General features: G+C 39.3%; 1 protein-coding gene and 1 long non-coding RNA gene across 2 annotated transcripts in view; one reads left to right on the top strand and one right to left on the bottom strand.

Annotated features, from left to right (window-relative positions):
- Positions 1-1253: 1253 nt before the first annotated feature.
- LOC144979178 (uncharacterized) lies at positions 1254-12857 on the bottom strand. Its single transcript, XM_078925788.1, has 5 exons — positions 12755-12857; positions 9609-9792; positions 8018-8157; positions 4786-4994; positions 1254-2092 (listed from the first exon to the last, which is right to left on the bottom strand). Exons 2-5 carry the CDS (start codon positions 9681-9683, stop codon positions 1254-1256), a joined length of 1263 nt encoding a protein of 420 aa, XP_078781914.1. The 5' UTR covers positions 9684-9792; positions 12755-12857.
- Positions 12858-17296: 4439 nt separating this feature from the next.
- Positions 17297-23249, top strand: part of LOC144980017 (uncharacterized) — a 25971-nt gene continuing 20018 nt past the window's right edge. Inside the window, exon 1 of the long non-coding RNA XR_013646812.1 lies at positions 17297-20373. This is a non-coding gene — a long non-coding RNA (uncharacterized LOC144980017). The remainder of the gene's footprint in view (positions 20374-23249) is intronic.

A 23249-nucleotide genomic window follows, 5' to 3' on the forward strand; every position in this document is an offset into this window, starting at 1 on the left:
AATTAGTTGATTTTGGGAGACCTTTGTTTCGTCGGTACATATTTTATGATATCTGTTTGACTCAACGAACTTTCAAACTGACTTTAAATTATGAAAGGAAATCAAGTTATCTGTTTATCTATCTGTAAAAAATACATTTCTAATTTTCAAATCTTTCAGTAGAGTTGTGCGCCGTATCATTTTTTTTATTTACTCAAATAAGCACAATGTTCTCCACAATGCTATATTTTTTTAAGAAAGGATTATTATTATTATTATTATTATTATTATTATATTAGTAGTAGTAGTAGTAGTAGTAGTAGTAGTAGTAGTAGTAGTAGTAGTAGTAGTAGTAGGAGTAGTAGTAGTAGTAGTAGTAGTAGTAGTAGTAGTAGTAGTAGTAGTAGTAGTAGTAGTAGTAGTAGTAGTAGTATTTCAACGGATACATTTCACACCTATTTCTATTCTACCCGTAGTTCTCCCTTTTTTATGCACAAAATTCTATGCGTTGTTTTACATTCCGCTCAATTTGACACTCTTAGTTACTACTTAGCGAACGTGTCTTATTGTTTACCTTCCAAGATTTTTCTTCAACAGAGAGGACGGACGTACGAAATATTTTGTCGTCGATCTGGATTTTTTAGTTATGTATATTTTATTATTTTTTTTTGTTTGTTTTCGGCTGAAGAAGGATTTTGAACCCGAAACGTTCCGTGTTTGGTATTTAGTTCTTTGTTGAAGCTGTTATATTCATTTTTGTTTACTACTTTTTTAAAGTTCACGGCTTCTAGTTCTAGCAGTTTGGAATCACTTTGACTTGCGAAATATTTCAAAGACTTTGTAGCGTAAATGAATTCTGTTGAGGCACACGATCTTTAACTAGACCTAGGTGGTTTAAGGTTACACATAGTTTTGTATGCTGGTACGTTATACCCGGCTGGCGGATGCTGTGAGGTTTTTTTAGATAGATGCATAGCATCAATATAACAAATTCATTTGGATAGTGAAAACTATAACTGGGTTATCAGGCCTGTGAAAAAGGACACGTCGGTTTCAGGGCAACACTTTGAAAAAAAAATCAATTTTCAAATTTAGGCCAGAAAACTCATCCTTCAAATATCGATCGGATAAAGTGCCATCATCTAGTCAAAAGCTCTCAAACCTGGTACTTCATTTTCTTCCCTTTTTCATATTTTATTTTCCCCAGAACCTGCTCCCTATTTTTTGCTAGATTAAGAAAAAAAAACATCGGTGTTTAATCATCTCTCATATTTTTAATATGTAGCAAAAAGAACAATGATGAGTATAATTGTAAATAAAGCTATAGATAGACTAACAACCCGAAAGAAGATGGCGTCCATTCTCTCAGCTATCATTTTCCAAGTCAACTCCTTTTCCGTGTCATCCTCTTCTTCTTCTATAACAGCGTTTGCCTCCTCGACAGACAAGCGTTTACCACAATAGTAACACATCTTATTGTCTTTGCCACCCTCTCTAGGCTGCTGATTAAACATTGTGAACGATTTGTTATGTTTGGTACAGGTACAAAAATTGTCGGCTGAATTGTATTGTTTATTAAAAGCGTTTCCTGAACTGTTATTGTCTGTTGAACACGGAAGAGCCTCCTTTTCTTTAATCGTATTGTTCGCATTTTCATATCCTCCATCTGTTGAAGTAATACTCATATCATGAACGTTAGGTAACTCTTCGTTGTTTTTCGATAGTTTACCACTTTTCACGATTGTTTCCCTTTGATTATTGAACGCTTTTATTTCATTTCCTTCAGAAACCGTATTTCTTCCGTCTCCCCTTGGGCTTAAAAACGTCGATTTTGTTCCAGGTCGAGTTCCTGGAGTGGTTGAGGGGTCAAAACGATGACCTCTATCGTGGACTTGAGTTGTTTTCTTTCGTCGAGAGCCACAACTGTGGCATAGATAAGACACCCTCTTGCAGCTTCCTTTCTTACAAATGAAAATGGTCATAACATTGTGGTATAGGTAAGCTGCCGACGGAGGAATTGGTTTACTCTCATCGCGGTTGTACATAGCAACAGTCCACACAGACAGGAGAGTGGTTACCGTGCCGACGATCATGACGTAAGTCAGATAGGCCTCTGGTGAAAAAGATAATGAATAAATTAATTATAGTTGTATTATATTGTCATATTATAATTATTATATAAAATAAAATTAGTAAATTAATATGAAGATTCATGCAGGAGATTTATTAATTCATTTAGCATGTATGAAGAACTAAAGTTCTATTTCATCGAATTCAAACACTTCCCTTGATAGGAGGAGCTTTAATTTTGTAGCCAAACTCTTATAACAATCGTCACTGTCCATGCAATATGTTCACTCCTACCTGAGCCGAGTTGTATCAAGTGTGTAAAATACCTTGTCTACTAGTTAAGTTACTTGTAATGTAACTACCCTGCCGCTTGATTTTAATACACGATCGGAAATCGTACTGCTCGGGTGTATCATATTTGTACAATAAAAGGAGCGATCTATATTCATGTTTTCGTCCAACCAGGTCATCAATCACATTGCTGTCCAATGATTGGATATAACTTAACAAATGTAAACACACAGCTTTGTTTATGAAAGTTGTACACATACCCATGTGTCAAGCTGAAAAAAATGACCAATCGTGATATTTAAAACACTGTGAATACTTTTCACTATGTAGGTCACTTTGAGCATATTTTGCAATGTGACCAATGACCTCGAGCACATGGAAAGTTAATATAGATCATGCGCATTGGAAATCATAAATCACGTTCAGGTGACCTATTTGTAACACAGATAATGCGACTGTTGAGTGTTACCTTCCTTTTGCATCAGGCAAACCCAAGTTTTCCATCTAATATCTGTATCAGTTTATTCTTACTGCAACATTTTGAATGATGACGTTTTTGTCCATCAAAACATCCATTCAGAATTGATTGCTAAACCTGTGTCAAAAATCAAAAAGTTGGAATGGATTTAGCTTCTGGGTTGAACTCGCCACAGATGAAATTCATCTCTAATCTAACAGGAGAGCCGAAATAATAATAATAATAATAATAATAATAATAATAATAATAATAATAATAATAATAATAATAATAATAATAATAATATAATAATAATAATATTATTATTATTATTATTATTATTATTATTATTTATTATTATTATTATTATTATTATTATTATCATTATAATAACAATAATAATAATAATAATAATAATAATAATAATAATAATAATAATAATAATAATAATAATAATAATAATAATAATAATAATAATGCACATTTGTGAAGCGCAGCTTTTCCCGCTTTATAATGCAGGTCTGGGCGCGTAAAATTCCTTTCATTATCACAAAGCATAGCTCATGACAAACGATATACATGAATTAGAATGCCCTTATGTTTTGTTAACGGAATTGCACAAGAATATAATGTAACAGGCAATATTCCGGAATTAGCAACATTCGTGTACCGTTGACCAAGTAAAACTTAATTTCGGAGAATCTTAACTCCTTTTTAAAAAATCTACAGAGTAAAATCTGAGTTCTGTTTTCACTAAGAGAACAATAACAACACGAAACCCGAGTCGCATCACTGCTAGTGTTAGTTCTAGAGTTACAACAATAAAAAAGGGGCTGACTTAAGTAGGATTTGCAAGAATCTCTACGTATTTCGCCGTTAAAGGGTTAATACCATTTTGGATCATCACATACTTTGTATGTATTTTGCATCTTAAAATGTTTCATTGATATAGCACGTACCCCAAGGCATGCGCTATTCTTACAATTTCATATCCCAATGACGGAAAGGCATTCTTTGGCATATTATTTGGCACACAGGACGGAACCTGTGTCTTGTTAGTTGCCACTGCGTCGGACAAAGACAGGGAGAACTACAAACTTCAAATTAAATCTAAAATTCATCTTCGATCGGACGAGGAAATGTGTAAAAATGTATTTACTGAGGGCATATCGTCGGAATATTGAATTGCCGGTTAACGTTATTTGATTGATCTTATCGAACACACTTGCGCCCATCATCAGTTTATTATGCTGAGTTTCGTAAAGTTAAGTGACTTTATTTTTTATGTCTTGGTCTGTGTACACAATTTTATCAGACCACCACCATTTTGATGTGTTACGTGCGCCCACAATTGGATTCAATAATTTGATGTCACATCGCCCAGCAACGGCGGCCATCGTGGTTCTAAACAAAAAAATCGTTACTTTTTATTCTTCATGCTGTCTAGAACTTTTCATATGTCTTGTAATCAGAATGTGTAAAAGTCAAAACAATCAGATTTATAATGTTATTTCCCTCTGGATACACTGTAATTCTCGTCGGAGAAATATTTTATAAGGGCGTCCGCAATTGTTCCGATAGTTTAGAGCCAGTTACTAAGTTACCATGCGTCATTACGAGGGAGGTGACGTTACGACTGTTGAAGCGTATTCTACCTGGGTACCTTTTTCGGTGTGATACATGTCCCCACGTTTGACTGGGCTACCATTTTGGTGTGTTACGTGTGTCCGCGATTCTAACTGGCTTCTGTTTTGATGCGTTTCGTGTGAAAACAGATCTACCTGGCCACCATTTTGTGGTGTCACGTGTGTCCACATTTCTTCCCGTCTACCATTTTGGTGTGTTACGGGCCAATCGATATTTACAATAACACAGGAAGTACCATGAATATTTTCAAAAATAATGTTACGGCATTTAACACACTAACAGATGAGCACGTGTGTGTTTGGTCACTCTAACATTACCTTTACTTTTAATGCCATACTCACGTAGGATAGAAATGTTGGTAGAGGTGGCTGGCAGCGTGTCCGAGACATAGGTCAACAGAACGTAATAGGACAACAGGACGGTCAACGAGTAAGCCGGCTTGTCAGTCTCAAAAGGTAAGTAGAACACAGCACACATCAGTACGGAGTTCATGATCGCAGGCACGATGAGAGCCAGGAACGGAAATTGCCACTTTCTTCTGAAGGTCGCCCTGGATCGAAAAAGAGAAATTATAGATATAGATAGTTCGAAGATGACGTCACTCAGGTCTTTGTTATTGTTTTTTGCCATCCGCGTTTATGAGTAATGCTCACTGAACTGTATTAACCTGACTATAAACGTTTAAAGATACACACAGTTTTGCGTGTTGGTCCGTTATACTTCCGGATGGCAATGTTATGAGCTTCTTAGCCAAGCGCATACTATCTATCAGCGGCGTAGCCTGGTCATTTAGGAGCATGGGGCTAGATTTGAGATGTGTTGTCGCATATTATCTTTTAGTTATGGATATGAGAGAGAGAGAGAGAGAGAGAGAGAGAGAGAGAGAGAGAGAGAGAGAGAGAGAGAGAGAGAGAGAAACATTTAATGCACTCAATTATTTTACCTACGATTTGTATGTTCTTTGTAACTTGTTCATAATGCCTGGCTAAGGATAAACGATAGCCACTGTCAATCTGTGCACCTATGTGAACAGTACCAAGGGTTTTCAATCTAGTGGTGCTATTTAAATGTAAGTTGGACCTCTGATGGTTCAATGCTCTCTGTGTTAAATTTTTCAAACAGGTAAATCCACTTCTTGTCCAAGACAATTCTGTATTGCTGTTATCGCCAAACAAAATACAATTAAAACAAAATAAACTCTTCTTTTCTATTCTCACCGTAAGCCAAGGAAAACGACTAAACCAATCTTTATCAAATGACCGATTTTGCTTCCCGTCTTTAATAGTGAGTACAAAATCGTTTGGTTGATGGGGACCGAGACTTTTAATCAAAAGTTTATTTTCCCTATTCAAAGAACCGGTCAACAGGTAATAGACGTGATTCATCACACTTAATAGCAATTAATTAAAATTTTAAAAACAGACACTGCATACATCAGATTAACACTCGAATTATCAATAAACATAACATACAGTCTCACACTCAAGTTAAAGGGACAAGTGGAATTCAATATCACATGCCTGACACACCTCGAAGAGGGATGGGTAACAGGTACAACACGATTGCCATTAATTAGGTCATTGTATGTGGCTGCGAGTAAGAAAGCCACAATGACTCAGTTCAAAGTCAAGATGCCTCTTGATGCCCACAGTCATAGCACACGACAAACGTGAAATGCATCGCCTGGTTGTACCGTGGGAATATGGCTGGAAGCCTTCTCAACCTTTAAAGCCACACGCTGTACTGATTGGTCAGGGGCACGAGTATGACTCGACCTGTAGTAAATTCAAAGCGGTGTGATTGGTTCAAGTTTTGAGGCTCGGTAAGGGTAATGAATTTCATTGTTTGTGAAACAGAAAATTAAAGGTGTGACTTTTTATTGTTAAATTCTTACATACTTTCAAGACAATGACGACCTGTGGCTTAGCCTTAATAGCCTTTAAGGCCCTACGCCACTGCTATCTATATCATTCATGTGGCATTATGTTGAAACGTTTTGTGCAGCTGTGGTCTTTTTGTATGACACTCGCCTTCGGATCTGAAGGTCCAAGGTTCGAGTCTCGCTCTGAGCGTCGCATAGTTGAGTCCTTGGAGAAGGCCCTTTACTCACATTCTCTCACCATACTCGGGCGTAAAATGAGTACCTAGTCGTTAATGTTGTCTCTGTCGGAAATTAAATTTTAATATCGCATTATAATAGGCGTCGTGTTTCATCCTACATGTTAAGTGTTACTGTTGGCTGGAGACCCCTTGTAAAGTGGCTTGACTGCGTTTATTGCTCAATAAAAATGCTCAATTATAAAAAAGAATGACACAGATGAGTACAATTATGTTAACATTTAAAATTATAAGAAATAGGAATTTTACGTTTTATAAGTTTCAGAGACCACCTCACCTCATTCTCCAAAATGGGCGCATTTATTTTTACTCAATTTTTTTCTAGCAATTAATCAGTTATCTCCCGGATTCTGTAGAAAAATCGTATTGAAATTTGCCGAGAAAACTCGTCCTTCAAATATGGATTGATTAAAATGACTCCCTATCTTGGTAAAGACTCTCAAACCTGGGGCGAAGTCCCAGGTTTGAGATTCTTTACCAAGATTATGGCCATTTACTTACTTACTTACTTATCCAAACCAGCGACCACCTGAGCTCTAGCCCTTCGGTCTTGTGCCATGATGGCCATTTAAATCGATCAATATTTGAAGGACGAGTTTTCTGGCCAAATTTTAAAGTATACCCGTTTTTCTAGAGTACGACAGTTAACTGGTTATAGTTCAAATCCAAATTCGAGATCACCCCAAGAAGTCTGGTTATTTTTATATTTGTGGGAATTTAAACTAATTATCATTGCGGTGTCGTGAATAACTAGATACTATGCCTCAATTTATGTGGCATGTATAACTAATTCATTAATTAACGCACTCAATCCTAGAGATTTTTGCTACTTTTCAATATTGGAAAAATGTATTAAGAATGAGCTTGTACATAGATAGTTTTATTCAACTACCATTAATATGTAAAAGTTCAAAACATTAGCTTTGATACCACGCCTATAATTTGTCTCAGAAAAAATGTAATAAATAGACATGGGGTAAAAGTATCGGTCGGATATAGTCGGTGTTAGGGTTGAGTGAGTTAATCAATTAATGTATTTATCTATAAAGTTTCAAATAACTCCAGATCCGATCAAAATCAGTAATTCCGACCAATATTGGATATTGAATCTTGATTTTTAAAAAGGAAAAGAAAAGGATTTACTCAATTTAATGAATATTTTGTAAAAACCTTGTATTCATCTAAATCGAATAGGATCATTTGTGCGAAGTGCATAACCCAGGGGGAAAAGCAGGGCCCAGAGCTCAACGATCATTGTCAACAATCTGACCATTGGCAGTGATCATTTACAAATTAAGTTGATAGTACCGTTATGGTAGAGAATAATGATGATGATGATGATGATGATGATGATGATGATGATGATGATGATGATGATGATGATGATGATGGTGATGATATATATGATACATCAGCCACAGCGGCAGTTATTGAGCTATTCGGCTGCCTTCCTACTTGAAGTAGAGGCTCTTGAAAGTGTTGGCGCCATCTGATGCCAAATGCTGGCTGACCGAGGTGTCATCTAGAGACCACTCGCCATTCTCTTGGTACTCGGCAAGGTACCAAGGGGCTGCAAAAGTTTTCAGGTCCATTTCCTGAAAGAGATACATGAAATAGGATTCAATAGTCGTAACGTCACTTCCTTCATAATGACGCATGGTAACTTAGCAACACTGGCTCTAAATTATCGGAACAATGGCGGACGCCGTATGAAATATTTCTCCGGCGAGCATAAAAGCGTATCCAGAGGAGAAAAAAAAAACATAAACTTCATCATGTTTTGACTTTTACACATTCTGGTCACAAGACATATGAAAAGTTCTAGCCAGCTTGAAAAATAAAAAGTAATGATTTTCTTTGTTTAGAACCAAGATAGCCGCCGTTGCCAGGCTACTGAATCCAATTGATGTAAATCTATATGTCGCAAGTATATGGCAAGGCAGGATCCCTATAGTTCAGTCGGTAGAGCTCCCGCTTTACAGGCAAATCGACAGGTTTGATTCATGGTGTAGTAGAGATGTTCTCTGATCCCCTGTCCATCTACCAACTACCAGTGATCTGACAACTGGAATTGTTAGAAATAGAAGTACTTTATCATTTACTAGCGTCCTATTAAAATAAAAACTATATCTTTTATCTCGCGCAATATCCACTAAATGTGCTCAAAGCACTGTACAGGGGGTCCCTGACAACAGCAACACGTAACATGTAGAACGAGACATAACGCTTGTTAGGCGATATTACAAATTTTTCTGACAGAGACAACGCTGTTAACGACCAGGTACTCATTTTACACCTGAGTACGGTAAGAGAATGTGAGTAAAGAGCCTTTTCCAAGGACTCAACTATGCGCCGAGCGAGGCTGGAACCCAGGACTACATAGCCGCTAATGTCCGTTTAACCCTATTGAAACGTGGATAAACTCCGGCTTCATGGCCGTATGGTAATGAGTAATTTGGGCATCCAAGGATCATACTAAGTGACACAAAGGCGCAAAATGTGATTGAAATAAATTTTGCTTGCCGCTATTATTATGGTGGCTATATATCTAGAACTTAAAAAGCACTGCATTAGCTGTAGTAGAAGTAGTAGTAGTAGTAGTAGTAGTAGTAGTAGTAGTAGTAGTAGTAATAGTAGTAGTAATAGTAGTAGTAATAGTAGTAGTAATAGTAGTAGTAGTAGTAGTAGTAGTAGTAGTAGTAGTAGTAGTAGTAGTAGTAGTAGTAGTAGTAGTAGTAGTAGTAGTAGTAGTAGTAGTAAAAGTAGTGGTAGTAATAGTTTTGTTGTTGTTGTTGTAATAGTGGTAGAAGCACTAGCAGTGGCTGTTGTTGTAGTGGCAGTAGTGGTGGTATTGGTGGTGATGTTGATGGTTGTAGAAACAGCAGCAGATGTCTTGGTAGAAGTAGTGGTGGTGGGGGTTTGATAGAAGTAAGTAGCAGCAGAAGCAACAAGTGCAATACAAATTGTAGTTACATAATATGTAGTTTCATGATGAATCTATATATTATAAATCAAACCATGAGAATTTTTCAAAATGATTACTCACTGTGATATCTTGGGCCCACCCATACACGGATATTTTACAGGTCTGCTGGTCGAAAGGAAAGTACGTGACTTCCATGTTACACGAAACGCGTGCATAGGCTGGTGAAATCCACGTCACCAAGCCACTGGAATCCACTCGAACTGGAGCAGTTTCATCGCTACCAAACAGCCCTGCATCGTCAATGCTAAAAGAGTGTGGGATAGAGAGAATCTTAGAGGATTATTTCAATAAACGTGTCATGGGATCATACTGAAAGTAATGAGCTACTACTACAGGGACGGCTGGTAATAATGGGCAGGGTGGGCAAATACCAGCCTGTTTTTTCAAGTTATATGCTGTATTACCAGGTCCGAAATAATCAAATTTAAATTAGATAATTTCAAAAGTTACTACTTAAAATTGATACTTTGTACTGAAATCAATTTGTGTGTATTTTTGATAGATTGCGAATCACCATGCATCCCGTAATACATAAACCAGGATACGCTCCTATTCTTTTTATCACCCCCCCCCCCCCAACCACTCCACTCCACTCCGCCCACATCGTCATCTCATCGTCACGTCGCCTGACGGTGATTTTGCTGTCTGGCCTCTCTAGTACTAGGTCGGGCTAATTCAAATGAGCCCACCTTATTAACCAGTGTACACTAAATAGAGATTTTGGCAAACGAACTTTTTCTTATTTATTGCCTTACTTGTGCTGGGAAGGTTCCAGTATTGAATTAAATTTATTAATTTACTAATATTATATCAATTTAGTATTAGTTTGTGTTGTTTTAATATATTTGTTTATCCATTTAAATTATTTCTTTTTTTTCCCCTCGTTTTCTTTAGTGTTTCTCAAAACTCATTTATTTAAATTGTTTTCTTATTTGTTTGTTGTTGTTGTTGTTGTTTTTTGTTGTTGTTTTTTGTTTTGTTTTTTAACAAATTAATTTGTTAATTCTTTTTTTTATTATTATTCTTAAAGTAATTACCGCTGTATTTTTATTGCCAGACTAAATATTTTTGCAAAACAATGTAATTTTCTATTGTATTCCCTCTAATAAAACAAAACACTTTTATTCAAAAGTCACGACTAAATAAATATATAAAATACAACCACCATTTTGGTTTTCTCAACAATTGAATTAGTATACGAGAAATACTCTTCTGAGTAAGGAGATAGTTGAATTCTAAGTTATAGAGGAAATACGGAAGGGTGGGCAGATTCCGTACTTGCCCGTCCTGAAGCTAATACATACATAAGATGGTTCGCGATGAAGAGGCGGGAAGCAAGGGATTGGTTGGGTAAGGAGCAAAGATAACACGGTAATTATTGTGACGATAGTCAAACGAATACATGAGGAGAGATTGGTAACATTATTTTGTCTTAATTATATTGTATGAAGTATTGGCGAAAGCCTAATATTAAATAAACGTTGTTTTTGTTTGTCTTATTTTGACTATGGAACTGATACTGATACTTGTCATAGCAGACCTGCCTACTTTAGATAGGAAAATAAAAATCGTAGTTTTCAGGGCTAATAAAATCGTAGATATTTTAACTACCCTTTAAAAAAATCACCGGAATTTTCGTCTGTTTTGATAGATATCAAATTTTAAAAAACGAGAAAAAATAATTGGAAACGTAATAATGATGGTGATGGTGGTATAGTGGTAGCGGTGGTGGTAGTAGTAATGATGATGGTAATATTATTATTATTATTATTATTATTATTATTATTATTATTATTATTATTATTATTATTATTATTATTAATATTATTATTATTATTATTATTATTATTATTATTATTATTATTATTGTTATTATTATTATTATTATTATTATTATTATTATTATTATTATTATTATTATTATTATTATCATTGTTATTATTATTGTACGTATTGGTGGTATTACTATTGTTGTATTTTTTTTTTGGTGGTTATTAATGGTATCAGTTTATTGTTTGGTCCCATTTGCCATTATTTTCCACTTTCATGTATGTGGTCATCAAATTGTATGATTAATTGGCGAAAGCCTAAGATTGAATAAATTTTGTAATATCGTATGGTAACCATCATTGTCGACGACATCGTCGTTGTCATCATAATCATCATCATCATCATCATCATCATCATCATCATCATCATCATCATTAACAACAACAACAACAATATTAACAACAAGTACAACAATAGAAATAAAAACAATATCAACATCACCATACAATTTCCGTCATCGTCTCCACAACTATCATTCTAACCAACAGCACCACCAAAACCACTACCATAATTACCCCTCACCGCCTCGTCTTCCTCCTCCTCCTCCACCACCACCACCACCGCTACCACTATTCCAACCACTACCACCACCGGCACAATCATTCTGACCACCAAGACAGCAGTAAAAATTATGCAATTTGAGCTCTGAATGAAACTCGAGTCATATCGCTGTTGTTGCTTCTCCATGAAAACTTTAAGGTTACTACGTACTACTGAAAACCAGAAATATGTAAAAGCAATATTAATATCGCCGTTGAGGGATTAAAGCATCTCTTTAATTTTCGAGTGAAGGAAATGGACTTGTATTGTCAAGGTGTTGTCGCATTATGTCTCGTCGCTTTATTTTTTAGTTGTATTCTCTTTCGTGATTCATTTTTGATTACGTTTGGAAGAATTAAAATCTACTGGTATTGTCATTTCATTGTGAATGTGATTATTGGTGGTTGAAATATTTTTTGTTTAAAGGCGAAAAAAAAAATCAAAAAAAAATTTTATTAAAAAAAAAATAAAAAATAAAAAATATATATCATATATATATATATATATATATATATATATATATATATGACCGAATCCTCTTTGCCCAACCACTGTAAATAGGCTAGAACCGCCACTGTACTACTACCACTATTACTGTTGCTTTTGCTTCTGCTACTACTACTACTACTACTACTACTACTACTACTACTACTACTACTACTACTACTACTACTACTACTACTACTACTACTACTACTACTACTACTACTACTACTACTACTACTACTACTACTAATAATAATAATAATAATAATAATAATAATAATAATAATAATGATAATAATAATAATAATAATAATAATAATAATAATAATATTACTACTACCAAAACTTACGTATTTTCAATGACGAGTGAAGGTAACCAGACCGTACCGTATTTGACAACCAAAGTATTGATGTTGTTGTGGGATGCTGGAGTCCAGACCAATCGATTGTCCGTTCATGTCTGAGGATCAAAATGACAGTCATTATCATCATCATCATCATCATCATTATCATCATCGTCTTCGTCGTCGTCGTTGTCGTCATTGCAGTCGGTATCGGCGTCATCATCATCATCATCATCATCATCATCATCATCATCATCATCATCATCCTTGCCACCACCACCTCCACTTGAGCATCATTACAGGAATATCAAGATATGAAGTGAGTAGAAAAGTGCCAGAAGACAATAGAGAATAAAAAATTTTTTCGCGGCGGTGGTGGGGTTTGAACCTGCGACCTTATTGGTACGACAACTCCGCCTGGCAGGTGAGAGCGTGGCTCTACCGTGTGAGCTATCCACGAACACAAAAATATTCGTTTCAAACCCAAAGTCATTTCTAGATCCCTCTCTCACCCACTTCTTGAGATCGCCGATTCGTTCACCACCATCGCGAAGTAATTTTGACCAGCAGTTAAGCTTAACAGCCAATATTCTCATCACAAACATATAACATAGAAACGATTGAGACATTGAGTATGCTCCGGTGTATGGGGTGAATTTTTAATTCAGAAAAGTGAGTGGAGCAGGCACTTATGTTGGTAACAACAAGATATGAAGTGAGTAGAAAAGTGCCAGAAGACAATAGAGAATAAAAATTTTTTTTCGCGGCGGTGGTGGGGTTTGAACCTGCGACCTTATTGGTACGACAACTCCGCCTGGCAGGTGAGAGCGTGGCTCTACCGTGTGAGCTATCCACGAACACAAAAATATTCGTTTCAAACCCAAAGTCATTTCTAGATCCCTCTCTCACCCACTTCTTGAGATCGCCGATTCGTTCACCACCATCGCGAAGTAATTTTGACCAGCAGTTAAGCTTAACAGCCAATATTCTCATCACAAACATATAACATAGAAACGATTGAGACATTGAGTATGCTCCGGTGTATGGGGTGAATTTTTAATTCAGAAAAGTGAGTGGAGCAGGCACTTATGTTGGTAACAACAAGATATGAAGTGAGTAGAAAAGTGCCAGAAGACAATAGAGAATAAAAAAATTTTTCGCGGCGGTGGTGGGGTTTGAACCTGCGACCTTATTGGTACGACAACTCCGCCTGGCAGGTGAGAGCGTGGCTCTACCGTGTGAGCTATCCACGAACACAAAAATATTCGTTTCAAACCCAAAGTCATTTCTAGATCCCTCTCTCACCCACTTCTTGAGATCGCCGATTCGTTCACCACCATCGCGAAGTAATTTTGACCAGCAGTTAAGCTTAACAGCCAATATTCTCATCACAAACATATAACATAGAAACGATTGAGACATTGAGTATGCTCCGGTGTATGGGGTGAATTTTTAATTCAGAAAAGTGAGTGGAGCAGGCACTTATGTTGGTAACAACAAGATATGAAGTGAGTAGAAAAGTGCCAGAAGACAATAGAGAATAAAAAATTTTTTCGCGGCGGTGGTGGGGTTTGAACCTGCGACCTTATTGGTACGACAACTCCGCCTGGCAGGTGAGAGCGTGGCTCTACCGTGTGAGCTATCCACGAACACAAAAATATTCGTTTCAAACCCAAAGTCATTTCTAGATCCCTCTCTCACCCACTTCTTGAGATCGCCGATTCGTTCACCACCATCGCGAAGTAATTTTGACCAGCAGTTAAGCTTAACAGCCAATATTCTCATCACAAACATATAACATAGAAACGATTGAGACATTGAGTATGCTCCGGTGTATGGGGTGAATTTTTAATTCAGAAAAGTGAGTGGAGCAGGCACTTATGTTGGTAACAACAAGATATGAAGTGAGTAGAAAAGTGCCAGAAGACAATAGAGAATAAAAAAAATTTTCGCGGCGGTGGTGGGGTTTGAACCTGCGACCTTATTGGTACGACAACTCCGCCTGGCAGGTGAGAGCGTGGCTCTACCGTGTGAGCTATCCACGAACACAAAAATATTCGTTTCAAACCCAAAGTCATTTCTAGATCCCTCTCTCACCCACTTCTTGAGATCGCCGATTTGTTCACCACCATCGCGAAGTAATTTTGACCAGCAGTTAAGCTTAACAGCCAATATTCTCATCACAAACATATAACATAGAAACGATTGAGACATTGAGTATGCTCCGGTGTATGGGGTGAATTTTTAATTCAGAAAAGTGAGTGGAGCAGGCACTTATGTTGGTAACAACAAGATATGAAGTGAGTAGAAAAGTGCCAGAAGACAATAGAGAATAAAAAAATTTTTATTCTCTATTGTCTTCTGGCACTTTTCTACTCACTTCATATCTTGTTGTTACCAACATAAGTGCCTGCTCCACTCACTTTTCTGAATTAAAAATTCACCCCATACACCGGAGCATACTCAATGTCTCAATCGTTTCTATGTTATATGTTTGTGATGAGAATATTGGCTGTTAAGCTTAACTGCTGGTCAAAATTACTTCGCGATGGTGGTGAACGAATCGGCGATCTCAAGAAGTGGGTGAGAGAGGGATCTAGAAATGACTTTGGGTTTGAAACGAATATTTTTGTGTTCGTGGATAGCTCACACGGTAGAGCCACGCTCTCACCTGCCAGGCGGAGTTGTCGTACCAATAAGGTCGCAGGTTCAAACCCCACCACCGCCGCGAAAAATTTTTTTATTCTCTATTGTCTTCTGGCACTTTTCTACTCACTTCATATCTTGTTGTTACCAACATAAGTGCCTGCTCCACTCACTTTTCTGAATTAAAAATTCACCCCATACACCGGAGCATACTCAATGTCTCAATCGTTTCTATGTTATATGTTTGTGATGAGAATATTGGCTGTTAAGCTTAACTGCTGGTCAAAATTACTTCGCGATGGTGGTGAACGAATCGGCGATCTCAAGAAGTGGGTGAGAGAGGGATCTAGAAATGACTTTGGGTTTGAAACGAATATTTTTGTGTTCGTGGATAGCTCACACGGTAGAGCCACGCTCTCACCTGCCAGGCGGAGTTGTCGTACCAATAAGGTCGCAGGTTCAAACCCCACCACCGCCGCGAAAAAAAAAATTTTATTCTCTATTGTCTTCTGGCACTTTTCTACTCACTTCATATCTTGTTGTTACCAACATAAGTGCCTGCTCCACTCACTTTTCTGAATTAAAAATTACAGGAATATAAGACTCAAAGTGCACACAAAAACGGTTGCCGCTATTCAAGCTGTCTTAACAAGTGACTGCTGTCGTAACTTGATATTAATACTTGATTGCCGTTGCTTGACCGACGCTTTACCGTGTCCCATTTTGTCATATAAGTCAAGATATGTAAAGCGTTTCAAATGCGGATGGGTAAAATGATCATTGGACACTCTAATTCTGGTATCGAGACCTTGAGTAGGTTACTTTACAAAATGTTTGCCCCAATTGTCTGTGTTGCGAATAAATACCTGGAGTATTAGTACAAAAAGACGACTTGTACTGCATGAAATGGATTCATTATTCCGTATTGTAATGAAGCATTGTGATGCGCAATGAGCATGACAAACCCGTTCATCTTGTCTCATGACTGGGTAAAAATGATCTCATTAATACGAGACAACTCTGAGATATTATAAACGATTTTTGACCGATTTTACTGGGATGGTGCCAGAAATAATTGTTTCGGGAGAGAATGCCACACTAGAGATTTTACATAATATATAGGAAGTAAAACTAGAGGTGATGATGGCATAAGTATTGCAATAACAACCAGAATAGGAGGAAAAGCAAGTGCAGCATTTGGAAAATTACGCAAAATAATGAAATCAAAGACTGTCCAACTAAAAACCAAAATCAACATATTTAAAGCAACAATCTTTTATACGGGAGCGAAACATGGCAAATTAATGTATACAAAAAATCTCAACGCATTCCAATAGCGGTGCTATGAAAAATGCTCAATCAATGTCAGCTACTTAGACCTCGTAACAAATCCTGAAACTCTAAAAAGAACTGAAATGCAAGAGGTTACGATCACCAACCAACAACGCCGTCTCATCTGGCTAGGACACGTCCTCCGCATGAAAGATAAACGCTTCCCCAAAAAAGCATTTGAGGAATGGAAGAAGGAAAACAACGGAGGAAAACGAGGACGATCAAAGACGACATGGAAAGAAACTGTCGAGAAAGACCTTAAAACTGTGGAGATGACGTGGGGCAGCAGCAGCTTCTTATGGTTCACACTATTATGTTATGACGATCGACCCAATCAGCAAAGTCCGGTCCGCATTCGTGCACCGTCGCGAACCCGCCCGGTAGCATCGTCACAACACACCTTTCGACTAGATGCTCTGCCGTTTCGGGTTCTTGCCCACAGCGTGGACATAAAGGACAGGAAGTTAGACCCCACTGATGTAACGCACCGGCCGTTAGGCAGCTCCTCGACCGAAGCCGATTCGCAGCTACCCAGTGTCTCCTCTTACTGGTATCAAAGCCTGGCAACTTCTCACCAAGCTTAGAGGAGTGTAGGTCCCCGCCCCCGCGAGGGATTGAATTCGTCCAAACCGACTTCCATCTCGTATGTGCAGCTCTGTCCGTAGTCAGGGATTCTGCGTACAAGGGTTGCCGGGACTTATTTCGGCTCGAAACGGGGGCACCGTTCATTATGCGCATGAGAGGGGTATCCCCATTCCCTCTCTCTTTGATCTTACTCAGCCAGTTTCCCGTAATGGTCTCCCTCCGGACATCGGGGGGCTGGATCGCTGCCATCACCGGGCCCCATTCTCTAGGGGTTGTTGCTAGCGTTCCCGACACTATGTGCATCGACTTGCGAAGTTTTACATCCACCTTCTCAACGTTTCTGCTTCTACCCCACACTGGAGCGCAATACTCCGCGGTGGAATAGCATAGTGCCAGGGCGGATGTTCTCAGGAGCGCTTGGCTAGCGCCCCAAGTCGATCCCGCCAGCTTCCTCAGAAGACTATTCCGCTTCTCTATCTTCCGGGCAACCCCTTCGAGATGAACCCGATAGGTAAGGCTGCGATCCAGCGTCACCCCTAGGTATTTTGGACGCGGCTCATATGGGAGTGGCTGGTCCCCGACTAGGACATTCAGTTTACGGGTGTGCCAACCACTGCATAAGTGAAATGCAGTGGCCACGGTTTTTGAAGTGTTCATCTTCAGGTACCACTTGTCAAAGTAGGATTTGAGTCTGGTGACGTCCTCGCTGAGTACGCTCTCGAGACGGGTCCACACTTTACTCTGAGTAACGAGTGCCCAGTCGTCTGCGTATCCCAGCCTCAGGGAGGAAGTGTTCGGCATATCGCTAATGTAAACGTTAAACAACATTGGCGCAAGTACCGACCCCTGAGGGACCCCATTCTTCAATTTCCTAACTTTGCTCGTGGCGTCTCCAAGCGCGACGTGGAATTGCCTTTCCCCTAAGATCGAAGAGAACAACTTCAAGGTCTTTTTGCACCTTATGATTTTTGCAAGTTTGAGCATTAACCCATCGCACCAGACCGTATCGTACGCCGCTGATAGGTCTATAAACACAGCACCTGTTTGCTGTTTTCTCTCGAACCCGTGCTCAATATGCTCTGTAAGGGCAATGACCTGCTCCGTGGTGCACCTCCCTTCCCTGAAGCCTGCCTGCTCAGGTGGCAGGGCAGCGTCTAGGACCGGCCCCCATCGGTTTAATAGAACACGCTCCAACAGTTTGTAAAGACAGCTCAGCAGCGATATGGGTCTGTAACTGTCTGCCTCCTTCGCCGGCTTCCCTGGCTTCAGGATGGCAACTATCTTCGCATGCTTCCACACTTGTGGAAGCTTTCCGTTTGCAAGGATGTCAGACATTGCCTCTGCTAGCCAGGCCCGTGCCCTGGGGCCCAGATGCGTCACCATATCGGGATATACACCATCTATCCCAGCTGCTTTGCCGTTCTTCACTTCGCTAATGGCTGCACCCACTTCTCGGGGACTGAACGGGGCCGTCCAGTCCGACTCCTCCGCAGGTAGCGAGTCCAAAATCGTACGGTACGCCTTGCGGACACCGCGCTCAAAAGCCTGATTAGGGACCCGCTTGCTACGGTTCTTAATATTCTTGGCAATTGTGTCTGCCTCGCATTCCGGTGCAGCCTTCGCGAAATTCCGATCTGGGTCCAATTTCTTTATCAAACGCCAAGCGTGGCGGCTGGAGTGTGTAAAGTCGAGACTTTCCACGGTCTCCTGCCACCGTTGCTTCCTTCCCTCTGCCAGAGACTGGAGTAGTCTATCGGCTGTGTCCTGGGACTGGGTCTGCTGGTACTCTCGGTACAGCTCTTCCGACTCCGCTGTCCAGCAAGGGGTGTAGAATTTCCGTTTGCCCCGTGGAATAGAGCGTTGAGCGCTCTTAACCAGTAGCCTACTAAATCTGGTTATATTCTTGGACTTGGGAGGAATGGCAGGGCAGACCTGCTCGATATAGGAACTGAATTCCTCCCAGTCAGCCTTCCTGAAATTCCATCTGCAAAGTGGGAGAGACTGCACCCTCGGTATTGTCACCCCAGCTGTGACAAGAACCGGCCTGTGCTGGCTATGCGGAAAGTCCCCGAGGACTGTCCGCTTCACCTGCAACGGTTCACCGTTCGCGCCTTTCGTTACGAGGGTGAGGTCTGGAGTATACTCCTTCTTATGGCGGGTACCCCGGAAGGTACCCTTGGCTGTAGGATCGTACACTAGGTGTAGATCATTACAGTCCATCCATGAGCGGAGTTGTCTTCCTGCCTCGTTGCAGTCTCGGTAGCCCCATTCGTGATGGTGGCTATTAAAGTCTCCCAGACAGATGGAAGGATGGCTGACCACCGGTACCGGTGGTGTAGTCCAAGTCGCTCTAGGTGGTTTGTAAATATTATGCAAACACAGTCCACCTACTTCCACGGAAATTCGGTTCACCCCATTGCTGTCCGTTACGCTCTCAATGACCCTTACCTTCGATGGCTCTTTAGCGTAAACGCTAACCCCTCCTTTGAGCCTCGAAGTGTCCTCGCGTTGGACCACCGTATAGCCTGGGATCTGGAATCGGGAAGATTGCGCGCCTGAATAAAGGTGGGTCTCCTGTAAAAGGAGGATATCAACGCAATGAACGGCCAGTAGCTTTGATAAAAGCTCATTTTTTGCCATACTCTGGCTCTCGACGTTCAGGGACAATATACGCGTCAGTTCGCCATCCCCGCCGTCGCATTTTCCAATCGGCAGGCCGCGAATCGATTGATGCATGGGACGTTTGCTTTTTTCTCGGACGTGCCGACGACCCGGGCGACACGAACGCGGTATTATTTGGCTAGGCGGCAGACCGCTTCGCCATTGACGGGACTGTTTGGGACTCGACATAAGGACAATAGTGTGGCGCCCGGGATAGGGCTGCTATTCGGGCACCGGGTTTGGATCAAATTTAGTCACACACCGGGGCGAGCAGCTCATGTGGCTCGTTGGCTCGATACCCGGGATGGTCTCGTGACGGTCGACCGGGATTTACACCTTTGCCCTCCCGTGTGCCTCAAGCCCCCTCACCAACTGCAAGGTAAAGATCCACGAGGGGGGACGTGGGGCGAGGCATCCATGGCAGCACAGGACAGCGAGGAATGCCGAATCTGGATGACCCAATGTGTCGAAGACACTGGAGGAACTAAGGTCAAAGGTAAAGTTTGACCGATATGGTGAATTATATTGACCCGAGAGCGAAAGACCGAGTCTACGAGTACGAGGTTTTCCCTTGCGGTCAATAAATTGTCAATTTCGATTTAAATTTTTACTTCCTAATTCTCAAATCTAAGAAAATTAGAGAATACAAAACGGCATAAAACTATTGATTGTTTGCGCACCACATCACCAATCTCTCATATGAATGAATGAATAATTTGGCTGCGTTATCTCTATGGACGCTTGCCGTAAATGTTTGTGTTACTTCCGAGTGTGTCAGTCTGTTTCTAGTATCCAGTTAGTAATTTGTTTCCATAAATGTCTGCCCAGTGCAGGTGTTCATCGTGTGTTTTAAGATGCTGAGGCATTTAGATGTTTCCTTGAGTTGTTGAAATCAGTTCTTCGGTTGTTGTTTCTCAATATTTTGGAGAAAAAAAATGTTTTTTAATCTTATAAAGAAGAATTTTGGACACCGTGGATTCCCTTCCTCGCAAACAACTGAGATGAGTTATTGGGGTACAATGAATGCCCAGACAAAATCAGTCATGAGGATTTATAAGCCAGATACAGGGTACAACCAGTCAGTACCCCAATAAAGAAGCAAAGATGGAAACTGTTCGGACACGTGCTCCGACGAGATGAAAATATTCCAGCACAAACCTAGATGGATAGATGATCACTTCAAACAAGGAGCCAAATACAGACGACGTACACTAACTCCACTTTTTCCAACAGCATTGAATCAAGATCTCAAAAGAAATCGCTTTAGAATCGATCATATGCCACGAGGTATTTGTCCGAATCTGACCCGTGTTTTCATGAGAATAAAAGAAGAAAGGGGTAGTTATAATATAATTAATTCCATGTCCATTTTAATCAAGAGGTTAGGTTAGTTTATCTAGAGAATGTGTCCCGAGATCAAATCCGCCCATCTCTCTCGCTTCTTCACTCATTGCTACTCTGAGCATTTCTTTTCTCTCACCCAAAGTGAGTCCTTGTTCAAAATCAAGAACACTTGAAATGTTAGAAATTAAAATTAGATAACATAATACGATAAATGTGATACAAACTTACCGAAATTAAAACGATATTGACGCACATCTCTTGGGCTCCAATATCCTAAAATATATAGATATAATAAAGATGTTGTTGATGATGATGATAATGATGATGATGATGATGATGATGATGATGATGATGATGATGATGATGATGATAAAATAATGATTTTATTTCTTCTTCTATAGATTTCTTCTATGATGATGATTATGATGATGATGATGATGATGATGATGATGATGATGATGATGATGATGATGATGATGATGATGATAGTAATATAGTGCGGCTATGTGGTCTAGTGGTATGACACTTCTGATCTTTCTGTCTCTCTTTTGGTTATTATTATTATTATTATTATTATTATTATTATTATTATTATTATTATTATTATTATTATTATTATTATTATTATTATTATCATAATCATCATCATCATCATCATCATCAACATTAATTTAAACATCTTTATTCTTGCCATTGTTGTATTATGACCAGTACAACCCTCAAAAGTATTTCCTTCATGTTTTATTGATCTAATTTACCATGTTTTCTGTTTTCTCTTTTACCCTTTTATGTTGTCAAAATTTACAAACTATTGGTGGAGGCTACAATAAGGCCTGATTGAAATTCCTGACAACCTGCTTAATAATAGAGATTGAATGGTGGAGCCTGGCGTAACTATGCGGTATGGTCTTTATTTTGTACTTGTACCCAGTAGGTACTGAGCTCAACCCCCAACCCCCCGCCGAACTGTTTAGTCTTGATTAAAAGAAAAAGACAAAACAACTTGAGCTTTTATTTAGCGCAATATCCACTAACTATTATGTTCAAAGCGCTTTACAAAGGGTCCCTGACCAACAGCAACACGTAACATCTAGAACGAGATATGGCGTCTGTTAGGCGATATTACAATTTTTTTCGACACCTGAGTGCGTTAAGAGAATGTGAGTAAGGAGCCTTTTTCAAAGATTCAACTATGCGCCGAGCGCGAACCCAGGACCTTCTGATCCAAAAGCGAGTGTCATAGCCGCACATAAATGTCCTTGCCAAACTCACGTCGGAGCGATGCACTGCAGCTGATGTTGAAGTTATTCCGGTCATTTTTTGGAATACACATTATAGAGAAATTTCCATTCCGAAATGAATACATGGAATTTTACTTTAATTCTTTTTCTTTTCTTCTTTAAAATACTAATGTAAACTGTTGATCAAGGTGACTCAAAGTTCTGTCTATATTTCTATATCTCTCCATTTATTTATTAACCCATCTACCCTTCCATCCATTAATTGGTCGATTCATCCATTCATTCACGCACACAGCAGACCACAACTTTCGTTAACTAATAGCCTGTCACATCCCTAAAAATCAGGCCACAAACCAAGGCGACGCGATCGCAAAAAGAAAGTGAAAATTGGGTAGTTGTTAGGCGTGCTCAAAGTCAAAGCAATAAAATGATCCCATTGGTTGAATTATTGAATACCACTCATTGTTCACTTTCTTTTGGTGATTGTCGCAGGGTATTATTACGTTCTTTTGGGCAGTGAGTTTAACTCACTCAATCCGAGAGATTTTTGCTAGGAAGAAAAAGTATTAAAAATGAGCATGTACATAGATATTTTTATTCAACTTTTCAGCATGCAAAAACTAAAAACACTAGCTTTGATACTACGCCTATAATTTGTCTCATAAAGATGAAATAATAAATAGGCATGGGGA

Source organism: Berghia stephanieae, chromosome 9 (assembly GCF_034508935.2).
Source record: "Berghia stephanieae isolate SIO BIC M18660-M18661 chromosome 9, UCSD_Bste_1.3, whole genome shotgun sequence".
Classification (NCBI taxonomy): Eukaryota; Metazoa; Mollusca; class Gastropoda; order Nudibranchia; family Aeolidiidae; genus Berghia; species Berghia stephanieae.

What these genes read in the sequence shown, in the direction of transcription:
- LOC144979178 (XM_078925788.1), bottom strand. Translation starts at nt 9,683, where the DNA reads ATGGAAGTCACGTACTTTCCTTTCGACCAGCAGACCTGTAAAATATCC. An exon ending in TTCAAGAGCCTCTACTTCAA is followed by an intron (nt 4,995 to 8,017) that starts GTAGGAAGGCAG and finishes TTTTCGATCCAG; the next exon opens with GGCGACCTTCAGAAGAAAGT. An exon ending in TACCAACATTTCTATCCTAC is followed by an intron (nt 2,093 to 4,785) that starts GTGAGTATGGCA and finishes CTTTTTCACCAG; the next exon opens with AGGCCTATCTGACTTACGTC.